Source organism: Nycticebus coucang, chromosome 3 (assembly GCF_027406575.1).
Source record: "Nycticebus coucang isolate mNycCou1 chromosome 3, mNycCou1.pri, whole genome shotgun sequence".
NCBI lineage: Eukaryota > Metazoa > Chordata > Mammalia > Primates > Lorisidae > Nycticebus > Nycticebus coucang.
The window spans coordinates 631239-649420 of record NC_069782.1 but is presented as its reverse complement, the minus strand read 5'-3'; the positions used below and the strand labels follow the sequence as shown (position 1 = coordinate 649420).

The 18182-nt window shown below is 44.8% G+C and overlaps 1 protein-coding gene across 1 annotated transcript in view; it reads left to right on the top strand.

Moving 5' to 3' along the window:
- The window catches only part of MOV10L1 (Mov10 like RISC complex RNA helicase 1), a 58374-nt gene that overhangs the window by 25265 nt on the left and 14927 nt on the right, over nucleotides 1-18182 (top strand). The window contains exons 12-21 of the mRNA XM_053586548.1: nucleotides 978-1069; nucleotides 5180-5238; nucleotides 5946-6043; nucleotides 9909-9913; nucleotides 11739-11842; nucleotides 12373-12551; nucleotides 13306-13456; nucleotides 14356-14473; nucleotides 17050-17149; nucleotides 17605-17769. Coding sequence (XP_053442523.1) covers nucleotides 978-1069; nucleotides 5180-5238; nucleotides 5946-6043; nucleotides 9909-9913; nucleotides 11739-11842; nucleotides 12373-12551; nucleotides 13306-13456; nucleotides 14356-14473; nucleotides 17050-17149; nucleotides 17605-17769 — 1071 coding nt within the window. The remainder of the gene's footprint in view (nucleotides 1-977; nucleotides 1070-5179; nucleotides 5239-5945; nucleotides 6044-9908; nucleotides 9914-11738; nucleotides 11843-12372; nucleotides 12552-13305; nucleotides 13457-14355; nucleotides 14474-17049; nucleotides 17150-17604; nucleotides 17770-18182) is intronic.

Sequence of the window (18182 nt, the reverse complement as noted above, 5' to 3'; positions counted from 1 at the left end):
TATGCAGAAGACAACATCTGGAATGATTAACTGTCCCCGAAAGCCATGTCAGTCCCTCCTGTGACCACTCAGCAAGGCACAAGCTGTTGGGACAGTCCCTAGAGGAGCTGTTCTCTGCTGCTGGTGGGCTGTGTGCCCACCAGGGTGAGGTGGCTCCTTTGGCCAGTCCAGTGCCCAGCGCTAACCCCTGCCTCCAGGCCACGTCCCTGCTGCCCTCTGGTGTTTCTCATCTTATCTGGTCCTTGTGTTGCCACTTCCCATTTTCCATGCCGTTTGTTCCTTCAGGTAGTCTTATCAGTGTACGGGGTCCTTGGCTGCCTGCACTGACCCTACTTCTATTATCTTTGCATGCTTGGTGACCTCTGGTCAAGGATTTGTCTTCATTTCTCTTGATCTCTGGAGAACCTAGGGACCTGTGTGGAGTCTGTCTTCTCAGGAGTACTGGGGCTCCTGTTGAGAGTGAGGGGGGCCTGAACACCAGTGAACCCGCCAGCTGCAGGTTTGTCCAGAACAGTGGGCTTAACTCACAGCTTAGGACGCCCTTTTTGGGTGTCAGCCCTGGCCCTCAAGAAACCAACTGCCTTAGTCACCTAGAAAAGAATTTGAGCCCCTTATTTAGCTCAAGGTTTTCCTTCTAATTTTTTATCCCATATTTTCTGAAAAATTTCCTTTCTTTCCTGCTTGAACATTAAAGAACATGTAAAGTGTTTTAGCTGGAGGTTTCCCAGGGTAGCTGGTCCCCTGCACCACCACAAGGGCTCTCACAATGACCTTTCTACCACGGCTCTGCTATAGCAGCTCCTGTGTATGTAATTTAATTGCATAACAATTTGATCCTTTTCAGCTAATTTTGCAGATAACCAAATTTAGCTCAAAACTGAAGAACAAACTTTTCATGATGTGTTGCTGGATATAGATAAAAGATGATTCCAAGAAATCTAATGTTATGAAAATTAAATAATTTGTTTCTTTCTTAGATTCATGAAGAAGATGTAACTCTCAAACTGAATCCAGAATTTGAACAAGCATATAACTTTGAACCTATGGATGTGGAATTTACGTATAACAGGTAATGCTTTCCCCAAGTCTTGATTCAGTTGTTTCTTCACTGGATCAGGCAGTCCCTCAGGTCAGGGCGGTGGCTGGCATCTTATCTTGGTGGTGCAGGGGGTGCCCACAGGGCCTGTGGCTGTGTGGAGAGGCTGGGCTCCATCTGCCAGTTTTACGTGCACATGTAAACAGCTTTGTTGCCAAGTATCTCTTGAGATGTGAAGGTGTGTACGTTTGCACTCATTCTTGTTTGGACCATGCATGCACCAGATCTTTGGCTCATGCCGTACCCTCCCCGTCAACTGCTGGCTCCCTGGCCTTGTTCATATAGTGGCTGAGAGAGTTGCTGCTTCCTCACCCAGCCACCCTTTCTCCACAGGAGACCCAATCTTTTTTTTTTTTTTTTTTTTTGAGACAGTCTTACTATGTTGGCCTCGGTAGAGTACAGTGCCGTGGTGTCACAGCTCACAGCAACCTCTAACTCTTGGGCTTAAGCAGTTCTCTTGCTGGCAGCCTCCCAAGTAACTGGGACTACAGGTACCTGCCAGAACACCCAGGTGTTTTTGTCGTTGTTGCAGTTGTCATTGTGTAGCTGGCCTGGGCCGGGTTCGAACCCACCAGCCTTGGTGCATGTGGCCGGTGCCGTAACCACTATTTCTACAGGCGCTTAGCCAGGGGAGCCCCAATTTTGAAAGAAAAATTCTTTCCCTTAACTTTTTAAAGGAACAGTTTGTATCTATGTATATATACACATGAGAAATGTAGCCTTTAGTTTTAATCATTTTGAACTTTATAAAAGGAATAAGTTGTATGTACTTCCTACAAGTTGCATTTTTCACTAAACATTGTCACTGAGATTTCTCTGTATTGCTGCTTATAACTTGTGCTCATCTGTTTTTGGCACTGCATTTATGCTCTTGTGTGAATATCCCTCCCTGTGTCTGTTTTTCTATCGTGAAATTTTTTTTTTTGAGACAGAGTCTCACTTTGTCACCCTTGGTAGAGTGCTATGGCATCATAGCTCACAGCAACCTCAAACTCTTGGGCTCAAGTGATTCTCTTGCCCCAGCCTCTCAAGTAGCTGGGACTGTAGGCAACCGCCACAATGCCCGGCTATTTTTAGAGATGAGGATCTGGCTCTAGCTCAAGCTAGTCTCGAACTCATGAACTCAGACAATCCACTTGACTTGGCCTCCCAGAGTACTGGGATTACAGGTATGAACCACCATGCCTGGCCTTATCGTGAACATTTTCACTGTGTGTTGTGCTCAGGAACAAGCTGCTGTGTATTTGGGGTGGAATTGCTGGGTGGGAGGTGGGAGGTGTGGGTCTCAACACAGTCTTGACTCCCACATCTGACTGCTTGTAACGCTGGGATTTGCCGTGTTTCTTAATTATGGAGTATTTGTTTATCTTCTGTGAACTGCTCCTGTCTTTTGCCCTCTTTTTTATTAACTTATCTAATTTTTATTGTTTGTAGGAGTCCTTTCTGTATCCTTTAACTGTCTGTAAAATATCCTCTGAAAGGTACTAATTTTAATGTAGTCAAATTTATTGCTTTTTTTTTTTTCTTTTTTTGAGACAGAGTCTCACTGTGTCACCCTCGGTAGACGCCGTAGTGTCACAGCTCACAGCAACCTCCAATTCTTGGGCTTAAGCAATTCTCTTGCCTCAGCCTCCCAAACAACTGGGACTACAGGCGCCTACCACAATGCTCAGCTATTTTCTTGTTGCAGTTTTCTAGCGTCACAGCTCACAGCAACCTCCAACTCTTGGGCTTAAGCGATTCTCTTGCCTCAGTCTCCCAAGTAACTGGAACTACAGGCACCCACCACAATGCCCAGCTATTTTCTTGTTGCAATTTTCATTGATGTTTAGCTGGCCCGGGCTGGGTTCGAACCTGCCAGCCTCAGTGTATGTGGCTGGCACTGTAACCATTATGTTACAGGCACCGAGCCAAACTTATTGATTTTTTTTTTGTTGTTATAATAGTGCTTTTTCTGTCTGTCAGAGAAGTCATCCAGTGTCTGGGCTGTGGCCAGATTAGAATATGTTAGTAACAGACTAGAGAAATAAAGAGTCATAGTTTGTTCCTTTTTGTGATGTTTGGCCTTGAAAGCAGGGAGGGCAAGATGAAGAGAGAGATGTTTGTTGATTATGGAAGAGACACATGAGGCCCAGGATATGCTGCTCAAGGTGAGAGGCATAGCAAGTGTGGATGCCAACTCCACAGCTTCTGTGGCTGGAGCTGAGTGCTCGGTGAGCTGGTGGGTTCTGGACCAGGCTGGAGGGCAGCCTTTGGAGGAGGCATGTGGCCTCTGTCATGGTGAGCAGAGCTTGTAGCTGTTTTGTGGACCCATCTTTCTAATGACCCATTTGTACTCTAGAACGTGAAGCCATTCCAATAGGTGCATAGTGGTATTTCATTGTGGTTTTAATTTGTATTTCTCTGATGACAACGTGGAATATCTTTCTGTGTGCTCTTTTGCCATTCGTTTGTAATCTTTGTTGACCTCAACTGAAATGATGCTAAAATCTCAATGGACACTTGTTAAGTCAAGATTTGGGAAAAACATGAACCACAGACAAGCTGTGGCTGTTTTTCCAAGGGGAATGTTGGAACAATCAGCATTTTAAAGGCAGCAGGGGTTAGGGAGAGTGGCAGCTTATGAGGCAAAGTAGCTATATTCTTGTGAAGTCCAAGAAATTTACAATTTACATAGGGGAGTAGAGAAGTTAACTATATTTGTCTCCAGTTCTAGTAGCTGTAAGATGAAATCGTAATTCATCATCAGTGTGGAATCAGGCTTTAGTTTTAGGTGCTGGACATAGGTACAGTTTTGTATCCTTGCTTATAGGACATTGGTAAGGAATTTCCTTAATTTGTCCATTTCATCTAAGTTGTCTAATTTATTTGCATAAAGTTATTCATAATATTACTTTCTTATCCTTTTAATATCTACGGTGATGTCACATTTCTTGTTCCTAATATTGGCGATTTGTGTCATTTCCCCTCATCAGCCTGGCTTGATGTCTGTCGGTTTTATTGGCCTTATCAAAGAACCTACCCCCGGCTTCGTGGGTGTTCTCTGGTATCTTCCTGCTCTCTGTTTCACTGATTGTTGCTCTCGTTTTTATTATTTCTCCTGCTTATTTTGTTTCGTTTGCTCTTTTTCTCACTTCTGATGGTGGAAGTCAAGGGCACTGACATGAGGCTCTTCCTTCCTGGCACAGGTGTTCAGTGCTGGACAGAGTCATCTTGTCAGATGCATCATAAGCTGCTCAGCCAGCAATTGTTGCTGGGCACAGAGGCTCACAGATTTTTACTATTACAGCATAGCAATATTCTTACATCTTTGTGCAATGATGTTAAAATATAAGAAGAATTGGCATCTTGCAATATTGAGTCTTTGTCTTGAACAGCAGTTTGTGCTCCAGAAAGTTCTTTCACCATGTGTCTTTCTGTTCCTGTTCCTCCTCCAGGGTTCTGCTTACTGCCCTCTTGGTCCCCTGGTCTGTTTTATCTTTCTCTCGTGGCTTTCTGTCTCTTTGTGGCTTTGTCTTTTTGTTTGTTTTAGACAGGGTTGCATTCTGTGGCCCTGGTAACACAGTCACAGCTTGCTGCGGCCTCTGGCTCCTGGGCTTAGGCGATCTTCTTGCCTCAGCCTCCTGAACAGCTGGATCACAAGAGCTACGGGGTCTGGTTCAAGATTGCTTTTCAATAATGCTGACACAATAATTTTAATATTTCCCTCGCACTACGTAGGCTGTATTTTCTTTGTGTATTTTAGTTCACTTTCTCTGTTAGAACAGAAATATTCTCAGAAAGGGAGGAGTTCCTGCTATCCTGATATGTAGGATATTTCTATTTAAAGGTTTTTTTGTGTTTTGTTTAGACACTTGGAGTACAGTAACCCCTCAGTCCTTCAGATTTAAGTTTTTAGTGGTACTTTTGAGACCTCATAGGACCTGATCTCTAATTTGGTCCTCATTTATAAGTATTCTGTAGAGGTTACTTTAGTATATTGATTTAAAGATTATGTAATCAGATTTCTGTGACTTAATGCTAAATGCTAGCCTTAATAGTTCTAAACTTAAGATTAGTTATTTTATGTTTTATTTCTGGCAGGACCACAAGCAGACGGTGCCACTTTGCACTTGAACAAGTCATCCACTTAGGTGTAAAAGGTATTATTTTTATAGAGTAATAATATTACATCTTCCCAGAGTGTTTTTATAGGCTTTGTGTAAAGTTTTGTATAAAACAGTTTCTTCAATCATAGTATGAAAGGTAAAACTATACAATAATTTTTTTAAGTATCTGTTGGGGGATTTCAGAATTATCTTGTGTCAACTTAATAAGCAACTAAAAATAGCATGGTTAAATAACTGAAAAAAATTCATTCATGAGCAATTTGGCCGGGCGTGGTGGCTCACGCCTATAGTCCCAGCGCTGTGAGAGGCCGAGGCGGGTGGATTGCCTGAGCTCAGAGGTTCAAAACCCATATGAGCAGCAGTCAGCCAGAGTAAGACCCCGTCTCTACCAACAACATCAAAAACAGCCAGCACCGCAGGAGAAAGAAGAAAAATTAAAAAAAAAAAAAAATTCATGGTGCTTGTAATGTAATTCATTTGTAATTCATTTGTATACTTATAGATAGACAAGGAAATGGCTTTGTTGAAAGAAAATGCAGCACTCGGTATAATCCTGTAGTTTAAGAATAGTACAAAGTAGCGAGTATCAATGAATCCCCAACAATAAAAAAAAAAAAAGAATAGTACAAAGTGGGGGTCCAGAAAGGAATAAACACAATATGAATTACTTTAGGTCCAGCCATGAACATGTCTGAGCTTTTCAGTAATACCTATACTCTGACCTTTTCTTGTTTTAAAAGTGTTGTTTCCAGAAGAAATCATTTTACAGTCTCCCCAAGTGACAGGGAATTGGAACCATGCACAAGACACCAAAAATGATGGACAGTCTACCACCAAGGTAATGGTTTGATAACTTTCATGTATTTAATAGACAGTAACATAAACTCACTACTAGATACATGAGCTCTCACTTTTTTTTTTCTGAGACAGAGTCTTACGTCACAGCTCATAGCAACTTCAAACTCTTTTGGGCTTAAGTGATTCTCTTGCCTCAGCCTCCCAAGTAACTGAGACTACAGGTGCCCGCCACAACGCCCGGCTGTTTTCTTTTTCATTTTTTTTTTTTGTTGTTGTTGTTGTAGTTGTTGTTGCATTTTGTCCAGGGCCGGGTTTGAACCCACCACCTTCAGTATATGGGACCGGTGCCCTACTCACTGAACCACAAACACCACTCTATTTTTTTGTTGTTGTTGCATTTGTCATTAATGTTTAGCTGGCCCAGAGTGGGTTCAAACCCTCTACCCTCGGTGCATGTGGTCGGCGCTGTAACCACTTTGCTATGGGTGCCGCCCCCATGACCTCTCATTTGACTGAAGTATTAGAACAGTGACTTTTCTTTTTCTTTTTGTTTTGAGACAATCTCAAGCTGCACCCTTGGTAGAGTGCTATGGCATGACAGCTCCCAGCAACCTCTTGGGCTTAAGCGATTCTCTTGCCTCAGCCTCCCAAGTAGCTGGGACTACAGGCGCCCACCACAAAGCTCGGCTATTTTTTTTTTTTTTAAGCTCAGCTGTTTTTTAGTTGTAGTTGTCGTTGTTTGGCAGACCCAGGCTGGATTTGAACCCGCTACCTCTGCTGTATGTGGCCGGCGCACTAGCTGCTGAGCTACAGGTGCCAAGACTAGAACAGTGATTTTTAACCAGTGTGCCTCAAAAATTTTTAAAGATCATTAATCATTTTTGAAAGAAGTTCAAAGCACAGTAAGTATATTCTTTTATTTTACTCTTTTTTGTTGTTTTGATCAACATAATTTAAGTGTGTCGTGGAAGTTTAACTAGGTTCAATTAAACTAGGAGTACAGTAACCCCTCAGTCCTTCAAAGTCCTTCAGACTCAACTAGGTGCTTCGAGGTAAGGAAGGTTGAAAATCACTGTTAGAAGAATGTAGTTCACAACCCAAAATCATAGATAAAATATAACTAAAATACTAATAAGATAGATTTAGTGGTAAAGTCTATATGTCATTATATGTAGTGCTAAGATAGCTGCAATATATTAAGTAGGGGAAAAGCAAGACACAGGTGTTTGTATGATCGCACAGTTTTATTTAAAAATTACATATTTTTTGGGCGGTGCCTGTGGCTCAGTGAGTAGGGCGCCGGCCCCATATGCCAAGGGTGGCGGGTTCGGACCCAGCCCCGGCCAAACTGCAACAGAAAAATAGCCGGGCGTTGTGGCGGGCGCCTATAGTCCCAGCTGCTCGGGAGGCTGAGGCAAGAGAATCGGGTAAGCCCAAGAGTTAGAGGTTGCTGTGAGCCATGTGACGCCACGGCACTCTACTGAGGGCGGTACAGTGAGACTCTGTCTCTACAAAAAATAAAAAAAGAAAATTACATATTTTTTATTTACAGAAAAGTACATTTATGTGACTGAGTATACAGAGAAAATGGGAGGAAACACCCAGCAGACTGTTGACATTCACAACCTCTGTGCCTGCTGCAGAGAGGTGTTTTATTCCTTCACAGCCCATCGTGCCATCAGTTGTGATGTGCCTTTCACAGGCTGTGGATTATCCTAGATGCTCACTACATTTCTGTGAAATAGAAGTGGTTTTATATTCTACTAACAAGAAAAATCATTTATCCCATAGTGGAGCTTATAACTTTAAAATAGACTGTTGGAATTTGGTTTTGTGAACATGTATAATGAAATTTTTAAATTATATTTGATATTTAGAAATGCTTTTACCACTTACAGCACCTCCCCCAAAATGCAAAAATGATAGCTTTAGAATGCAGTCGTACAAAAATACTACATAAATGAAAGGGCAGACATTATCTATGAAAATCATCTGTGTGTGTTTTATATTTGATGTATTTTTCTCTGAAAATAGAAAGGGGTCTTCACTGGCACAGATGCAGTGCCATCCACAGTGCTCCCACCACCACCACCTCGTGCTGGTCCACCCCGCTCCCTGATACTCGGAGAGTGTTTAGGGCAGGGAAGTTGCCGTTTAGGTGGCATTTTATGTCAGTTGGCTAAATCTTAATATTTTAAAATGTAGAATGTTATCTTATAGATTAGCTAGGCTGAGGGGGAATGAAAGAGCATTCCATACATTAGCCAGGATGGAATTACAAGGGCTAGATGTACCTTCCTACCTGAAAGAACTAAACAGCAGAATCTATAAAACAGACTGGGGAAGTGCACTGCCCTGTGTAGCCTGCTACAGATTTGGAGCCTGCTGGAGCTTCTAGTGCCTTGAAGGCCTGCATGAGGCAGATAGGCTGAGCGCCCCCCATCCCTGCTAGTAAGAGAAATCTCCTCTGGCCTCACTGCCTTGAGCTGGGATATCAGTCTTTTCCTGCCTTTGGACTCTAACTAAAACATCTGGTCTTCTTGGGCCTTGAGCCTGCCGGCTCAGACCGTAACTTATACCACTGACCCTCCTGGGTTGCCAGCTTACTGAGGGAGCTTCTCTAGCCTCCACAATGGCATGAACCCATTTCTTGTAATTTCTCTCTCCCCACCCCATACACACTGTTGATTCTATTGTTTCTGTTTCTCTGGAGAACCCTAACTAATACAGTAGTTATGAACAACTTTGTGCTAATAAAGGCAACAAATTATATAAAATGAACATATTTGTTGAAAGACAAATTACCAAAATTCACTCAATAATAAATTAAAAATTGACTTCATGAAATTAGACTTATAGTTAAAAAACATTACCCACAAAAATCCCTTGCCTGGATAGCTTCACTGGTAAATTCTGTTAGATATTTCAGGAAGAAATAAAACCAATTATGTACAATCAGTTCAACTGAAGGAAATTTAATTCCAAAGTCATTTTATGGCACTACACTGATAACCAACACATCTCCACAAAGACAAGAAAGTAAAACTGCGTACCAGCATCATTCATGAACATAGACCAAGAAGGGTTTTTCCTGGGAATGAAAAGCTGGTTTAACAATCCATGTCATGCATCATATTAACAAACTAAAAAGAAAAAAATTGCATAATTATTTCAGTAGGTACAGGAAAACCATCTGACAAAATCCAACTTACATACAGCAATTATAAATAGAAAAGAACTGCCTTCAAAAGAACTGCCTACAAAAAAACCAACTCAGTGGTAAGTAAGTAAATGCTCTCTCCTTGTGAGATCAGGATCAAGGCATGTCCTCTCAACATTTCTGTGTAACGTCGTGTGTTGTAGACCAGCAACCAGACAAAAAGAAAAGACGTCCACATCATGTTGGGCATCAAAGGGAACACAGAGTGAAGCCGTCAGAGCAAAGAAGTGATGTTGACAAGGCTGCAAGATACAGATCAATATATAAAAATAAATCATTATGTCTATGTATGTCCAGTAAATTATTAAGAAATTGGATTTTCTAAAATATAGTATTTTAATGTTTCAAATAGGGATAAATCTGACAAGAGATATATAAGACTGTCTACTAAAAATGACAGACTTTGATGAGAAGTAAACAGAAGTAAACAGTAAACACATCTACATAAAAAGATGTGTCATGTTGTGGGTCAAAAAGCTCCATCATAATCAGGGTCCCCGCTTTGCCCAAGCTGATGTGTGAACGCAGTGCGTTTGCGGGTTGTGAGCTCGAGCCAAAAGTTAACTCTCGATTCATAGCCCTACATGTAAGCCCCAAACAAAACTTCCTGGAAAACAATATAGAATCTTTGCACCCTTCAAAGTGTTTTTACATGTGACACTTAAGAGCTTTATGATCCATAAAGAAAAAGTTGATAAATTGGACTTAAGTGGAATTAAATATTTTGCTGTTCAAAAGATATAAGTAGCTGGGCGTGGTGGTAGGCACCCGGAGTCCTAGCTACTTGGAAGACTGAGGCAGGAGGATCATTTTAGCCCAGGAATTCAGAGCCAACCTGGGTAACTAGGAAGACCCTATCTCTAGAAAAACAAAAGACATAGTTAAAAGCAATAAAAAGAGTGAGAAAATATTTGCAGATCACATATCTGATAAAGAACCTGTATCCAGAATATATATTAAAATACTCTGCAAACAAAATGAGAAAACTATTTTTCAGAATGGACCAAAGATTTAAACACTTTACCAAAGAATGTATACAAATGGTAATAAACTTGTGAAAAGATTCACAAGTTCATACAAATGAACTTGTTATTCACAAGTTCATACAGATGGTAATAAACTTGTGAAAAGATTCACAAGTTTCATCATTAGTTGTTAGAGAAACACAAGACCACAATGAAATGATACTACTATATACCTGTTAGAATGGCCAAAATTTAAGATGGACCATGTGAATTTTGGCGAGTGTGTGGAGCCACTGGAACTTGCACCCTGCTGGTAGGGCAGGAGAGAGGTACCACTTAGGGAAGTTGAAGGTGCACCTGCCACATGCTCCAGCTGTTTTCTTCCTAGGTGTGTACCTTAGAGAGAGAAACATACACAGATGGCCAAAGGCTCATACATGAAGTTCATAGCTTTATTTGTAATTGTCAAAAACTGGACACATCAGTCTACATCAGCAGGAGATGAACAGGTGGGTTGTGGTGTTCTTACAGTGGAGCCCTGTTCTGCAGGGAGGGGATGAGCCAGCTGTGCACAGCACAGATGGGTCCTAGACAGTCCGTTACACTGCCTGAAAGAAGACCAAGAAGAGCAGGACGTCTGTGTGAAGTTCTAGGGCGTGAAAACTGGTCATGGTGACAGCAGGGTCCTGTCTCGTGGGCACAGGAAACTTCCAGATGGATGGGTCTGCTCATCACACACACTTCAAATATATATGCCTTGTCCCAAGTTACACTCCATAAAGCTCACAGGACAGTAGTGGAAATTATGTTGGTATAATCTTCTGCACTAAAATTTGGCAGTACATGGAAAATTTTTTTTTGTTTTTTGTTTTTTTTTTGCAGTTTTTGGCCAGGGATGGGTTTGAACCCACCACCTCCAGCATATAGGGCTGGTGCCCTACCCCTTTGAGCTACATTTTTAATGTGAAAACTTTTGATGTAGCAATTTTATAGATTCTAGAATTTATCCAATGAAAGTAATCAAGTGATTGCACAAAGATATACATGTCAAGCTGTGAATTACAACATTGTAATGGAAAAACCAAAAATTGAGTTGGTCCAGAAAAAAATTCTATTTATGTCTAAAGACAGAAAACCAATTCTTTTGCAGAATCTTGAATGTAGTTGATAGGCGGTGCTGGTGCTTTGTACTCTCATATGAGGTTCTGTGGAGAGCAGGGAGGGTGACCCTGAGATGGGCCAGCAGGATGGATGTGCCCAGGGAAGACACATTAATAAAATAAAGTAATAGTCCTTTATTTTGGTTTCATAATCACAAAAATTCGTTTATGTTTAAAAGCAAGTGCAAAAGAAGCATAGCCCTTTTTAGCAGATTTTTGTCAGATACTTTGTATTCTCTTTATGTTTCAAAGGGTCTGACCTGTGACCCATCTGTAGAGCTGATAAGTGGATGTTAATTATAATAAGTAGACATTTATATTTTCTCTTTAAACCAGTGTAAACACAAAACTTGTCTTTGAACCATTTTTTTTGCGTGGTAATTTCTAGAGCAAGAAAACCATAAAGGACCAAAGTAAACATGGAGCAAAGAAGCGTGCTGGTGGCCAGGACCTGCCTGGGGTGGAGGCCCTGACTCTGGAAACGAGCACTCTGGGTATGTGTCTGTGAGGCTGGGAGCAGCTAGATGGCCCTGCCTGGCATGTCCCACCTCCCACCTTGGGGCCATCTGCTCAGCTTTAGGGCCTTTCAGGGTTCCCTTGGTCAAGCGGGGATCCATTCAGGTTTCATTTTACTTGACAGGAGACAAGCTGACACGTGGCAGTAACAGCAGCTAGGGGAAAGGTGTGGTCTCACGTTGGCTAGTGACTCAAGAGTTTTAGGATAGATACTTTGAAAAAGACTTATATTATGGACTTTTTTTGTCATGTTCTCTTTTGAGATATAAACATTTTAAAATCATGTCTCTACTGCATATAGAAGGCAAAACTGTATATTGAATGACCAGTTTTTCCCCTCTCAGAAAGCTAAGTTATCAAAGGGAGGACATGGTTTTCCTCGGTCTGGGGCCACCCTGAAGGGCTGCTCTGCTTTAGCCTTTAATTCGGCTGTGGTGATGCTTGGCCCATGCAAGGATGTGTGCCACAGCTGGACCTAACTGAAACTGTCTCTCCACTTTGAATGCAGTCAATGAAATTCCGGCCCCTAAAGCAAAAGAGAAGGAATTTTTCAATCCAGTGCTAAATGAAAATCAGAAGTTAGCAGTTAAAAGGATTCTGAGTGGGGATTGCCGCCCGCTCCCATATGTTCTCTTTGGACCTCCTGGGACTGGAAAGACGGTGACCATAATAGAGGCTGTCCTGCAGGTAAGGCGGCGCCATTGAGTGCTGTGGTCCCTGCCGTGAAGCATGCCTGTGTCTTGAGGAAGCAGGAGTTTAAATAGCAGGATCAGAAGTTGTAAGGAGCTTGAGAAATCTCAGTGATTTCATAATAGTTAGTTAAGGGTTTTTAAAATATACATAGATTTTAAAGGCTTATTGCAGAGATTTAGAAGAAAATGTCATTTTTAGAGTAGTGAACTATTTCATTGAAATGTTGCCACAGAGAAATTACACAGTAGCCAAAGCCTCCATTCTGCAGACATTTTGAGCAACTCCATTTATATTTGAAATTTATGAAAATACTGTGCCCTGTGTTCCTCAACTCCGGATGGACATAGCCGACAACGGTCCCATTGTCAGTCAAGGAACGCTGAATGCATGTTGCTCTCACATTGTCTTAAGTCAACGGCCATTAGCATTCAGTACCATGGGATGCGCCTGCGCTGCCCTTTGTGTGTGAGAGTAAATCTGACTGGGTTTCTGTCTCGAGAAAGTGGTTTAGAGTCTTGGAGGGCTCAGAGAACTTCCCACCCCAGCTCAGGTGTCAGCAGCAGAGTGATGAGGCTGACTGTCCCTTTGCTGTCACATGGGCCAGCGTCTCAGAGACATCTGGGACTACACCTCAGCCATGCAGCTGAGTCCCTGTATGAGCCTATGCAGTGGGACATTTGACTTCTGGTTTCCACTCTGACAGGTCAATGTTTATAACCCTTGGTCTCTCTTGTGTCTTGGATTAAAGGTACATTTTGCTTTGCCAGACAGTCGGATTTTGGTCTGTGCACCCTCAAACAGTGCTGCTGACCTTGTGTGTTTGCGACTGCATGAAAGCAAGGTACTGAGGCCAGCGGCCATGGTCCGTGTGAATGCCACCTGCAGATTTGAGGAGGTGAGTGGGGAGGGCTGCCACTAGGAACATCTCTGGAGAGCAAGACAAGCCAAGAGGGGTAACCACACAAGGTCATTTGAGAAACTGCTCTGCCATGCACCATGACTCTGCCAAATGCGAGAGTTTTAATTCCTGAATATTTTATTATAGCTCACACTCTTCTGTGGGCATTTTTAGCTTTGTTAAATTCTCATGTTCTTCTGTTATTTTATCCCTTAATGTATTGTTTCTTTTTAGTTATGTTTTATCGGTTTAGTTATAAATATCCCTTTAAGGAAATTAGAAATTTCTAGTTTACTTCTAAAAGTATTGCTTTAAAAAAGAGAGAGAGAGGGCGGCGCCTGTGGCTCAGTAAGTAGGGCGCCGGCCCCATATGCCGAGGGTGGCGGGTTCAAACCCGGCCCTGGCCAAACTGCAACCAAAAAATAGCCGGGTGTTGTGGCAGGCGCCTGTAGTCCCAGCTACTCGGGAGGCTGAGGCAGGAGAATCGCCTAAGCCCAGGAGTTGGAGGTTGCTGTGAGCTGTGTGACGCCACGGCACTCTACCAAGGGCAATAAAGTGAAACTCTGGTCTCTACAAAAAAAAAAAAAAAGAGAGAGAGAGAGATTTCAAAAAAGAGATTAAATTGGCTAGGCCAGTGGTTCTCAACCTTCCTAATGCCGTGGCCCTTTAATACAGTTCCTGTGGGTCGCAACTCACAGGTTGATAACTGCTGGGCTAGGCAGAGTGGCTCATGTCTGTAATCTAGCACTCTGGGAGGTCAAGGTGGATGGACACTGCGCAGGGCCTAGGACGATTGTTATCTTTTAGAATTCCTTTCAGCTTTGTGATTCTGTACAATTTAAAGTAATACTTAATACTGTGAAAAAAACACTGACTTGTCCCCTCCTTTCTCCCAGACAGTCATTGATGCCATCAAACCATACTGTAAGGATGGAGAAGACATTTGGAAGGCTTCACGCTTCCGGATAATAATCACAACCTGCAGCAGCGCTGGGCTTTTTTACCAGATAGGAGTGAGGTAAGTGTCTTAGCATCGAAGGGGGCAGGGCATCACCCAAAACAAGGTCTGTATCTCCTCTAGGCTTCTATCTTAGGGGAGGCTGATGATAGACATATTGCAGGATGGAGGGCTTTGGGGTGAGAGTGGCTGACGGGGGGAGACGATTGTCCAGGTGGGACAAGGATATGGTCTTTGTGCTGAGACCCCAAAGATACAAAGGACCCAACAGTGGGACAGGCAGGCAGGTGGGTGTGCACTTTCAAAGGTCCTATGTCTAAAGACTGAGCATGTCACCTGAAGAAGACTGCAGCGCTGGAGACCAGTGAGCAGGATCAGGGGAAAAGGAACAAGACAGAGAGACCTAATGCCTAGGGCCTGTGGAAGGGCTTCTGAGCAGGAGTGAGTAGTGAGGGGTCACCATGAGTGGACACCCTCTGGGAGCTGAGAGGAAGGCTACATGCCCAGGGGTTACTAAGCAGGGATCAAAGCACTCTTGGGCCATGGGGGAGGTGTGGTGGGCTGAGGGTGAGAGGGAGATGGAGGATCCTCAGAAGAGGCCTTACCCTCTCAGACAGTCTAGACAGACTCTGAAGCTTCTGGCCAGGCCACCCTCGGACAGTGTCCCAGTTTTGTGAGGATGACCACCTGGGTCAGGCCTTCCCTGAGCCTCCATTACCCTGCAGCCCCCACCTGCCTCCACAATGGGCCCCCTGTATCCACCGGCACCACATGGCGACAGCACCCAGGAGCAATGCGCAGCTAGCTGTGCTGTCATTGTGTGTCAGCAGTTCTTCCTTCAGCATGTTCAGTAGCTCTTGTGTATACAAAATGTTCTTAATACAAAAGATGGCTGGTGAGACATCTTACTTATTTTTTTGGTTCCACCCTTCAAAATCTGCCGTGTGTTTTGTATTTTGAGCATCTTGTGTTTCTGACAAGACACCCTGAGGAGCCTTAGAGCCACCTGGTTAGTGGACTGGCCCCCACAGGTCTCAGCAAGGGAGATTGTGTAACGTGTGCCAAAGAGTCAGGGGTCAGGGCCTGAGAGGAAGAAATTCCCACCAGGAACAAATCTCTGCTCCACCTAGGGGCCGGGGAGTTGTGGCGCTGTGCTCACAGGGCTCTGTGCAGGGACTGCCGCTATACTCTGAGGGACTAATTTCCAGGTGGGAGGTGACAGAGGTGGCCAGCCAGGAAGGCTACTGATACGGAGAAGCTGAGTAGGAGCCATGGGGGGTTCTCAGGGGCAGGAACAGTGCCTTCAGATCATTGTAATTAATGCAGAATTGAAAACTTAAATGTTTATTTTCTAGGAAAGACACATAATGTTAATTTTTTCCAACAGAAATTGGGACTTGAGGTGGGGAAGCGGCTGATTTTGGGAGTCAGTGGGTAGCATGTGTGCAATTGGTATCTTGGGACTTGTAGGTCCAGGCCTGCACTGAAGGCACCACTCGGAGTGGGATCAAGAACCTATCTGAGCGCAGGCCCCATCTCCTGTGGGACACCCAAGGCGCTAGGTGGTGGAATTTTCTACGTCCAGGGTGGAGAGGGGGAACTTGGGCTCAGCAGCCTGATGGGCCAGCCCTGGCTCCTTTGCCAGGTGTCAGCACAGCCCAGACATGTAGTCTACTTCCAATCTGCTTTCTCAGGCACTGCTGCTTCGTGGCTGGCTGTGGTGAAGGTCTGGTGAGAGGGTTGACCCAGCACTGACCTGGGCAGATTGGGGAAGTACACTGGCTGAGGGTGGCTCTCGAGGCTGAATCAAGAGGAAGGGACCAGGTGGAGGGAGCGGTCCCATCTGTGACCACTGGGCTGGTCAGGTCTGTTCTTGCTCTGGCACCTGGGCCAGTGCACACCATGCTCCCCTCAGCCATATCCCACATGACACAGGACATGAAGGCACAGAGAGGTGAAGCAGTCTGTCCAGGGACACAGCAAGGAAGTGGTGAAGCCAGGGCTCATACCTGGGCATTTTCCTTTTTTTTTTTTGAGACAGAGTTTCAAGCTGTCACCCTGGGTAGAGCGCTGTGGCATCACAGCTCACAGCAACCTCAAACTCTTGGGCATAAGCGATTCTCTTGCCTCCGCCTTCCAAGTAGCTGGGACTACAGGCACCTGCCACAATGCCCGAATGTTACAGTTGTCAATTGTTTTAGCAGGCCCAGGCTGGGTTCAAACCCACCAGCCTGGGTGTATGTGGCTGGTGCCCTACCCACTGAGCTACCAGCACTGCCATTTGGGCATTTTCTTAATCTCTGGAAACCTGATGTTGAGGTAGAGAGTGCACTGGGAACCCTGTGCCATAAGCCACCCAGGAGGTTCTCTGAGCTGTGCTCAGAAGCACCCTCACCCTCCTCCTCTCCAAACCTGTGAACAGGCACATAATGGGCTGTAGAGCACTGGCTGCCGTGAGGGCAGCTGACATCGCCAGTCAGGCCTACAATGCTCCAGGCCTGGTGACTCCCAGACCCACCGTCCCGCATCCCCCTGGGACACATGGAGTGTCCACCACGGCCTTGCCAGTAGTGCCACAGGTGCCAGTCACTAAATAGCTTTGACAGAGATCACCACTGAGGACTCTTTGGCTCTAGAGTTGGACACTTTACTCACGTGTTTGTGGACGAGGCCGGGCAGGCAAGCGAACCGGAGTGCCTTATTCCTCTGGGGCTGATTTCAGACATCAGTGGCCAGGTGAGGCCTTCATCGGTGTGTGCTGTTTCCTTCTCATCTTGTTTTCCCCAAGGGATGGGATGCCTACCAGGTCAGGGGGCCTACCAGGGCTGGGCTTAACAGAAATTTCCAGAAAACAGGCCACATCCCCAAGCCCTTACCGCTTTGGGAGATGAGGAGAGAAGGCTGGACTGTGGGCAGGAGCAGTTACAGGACAGCGGGAGAAGTGGGGTGCTCTGCAAGGGACCTCCTGTCTGAGGCCTGCTTGGTTTTTCCTGTGTGTCTGCTGCCTTTGTCCAGACTGTTGTCATTTTGCAGTAGCAATTCTAGCTGTGACTGCCCTAATCTGCAGCCAGAGTGACTGTGGGGCACCTGGCCCACCCAAGCAGCCCGTGCTCCATTCTGGATGTGTAACCGGTGCACACGGCCACTGACCATCCCCCTCAAAAGCTGAGCCACTGCTTTGTGTGCCACAGATCGTGCTCGCTGGAGACCCCATGCAGCTCGGCCCAGTCATCAAGTCCAGACTGGCCATGGCCTATGGGCTGAACGTGTCCATGTTGGAGAGGCTAATGTCCCGACCAGCGTATCTGAGGGATGAAACTGCTTTCGGTGCTTGTGGCGCGTACAACCCCCTGCTGGTGAGCTCAGATCCTCCCCTGCTACCTGAGTCCTTCCACCTGAGCAGGGAGTGTAGGAGAGGGGTCTGCCCACCCCCACACAGAAAAGCCACCTCTCCCAGCCTTCTCCTTGGTCCCTGAGCCTGGCAGCAGGAACATCACAGACATACATAAAGGATGTGGCCATTCCTTCCTCTCTCCCCTCCTCCCTCCCTCCCAGATGGGTCTCGTTCTACCCGCCCTCTAGCCCCAGGAGCTGAGAAACGTGCTTCTTTTTCGTCCCCTGTGGGTGAGGGAATTCCCAGGGTTCTCGCTGTTGTCTGAGATTCTGTGGGATCAGAGAGAAGTCAAGTCTGTGACTCTGCTAATGTGGGACAAATAGGAAGTAGCTTTTGCAGCTTTACCTGAGAGCGCAGTTCATCAAAATGTAGGTT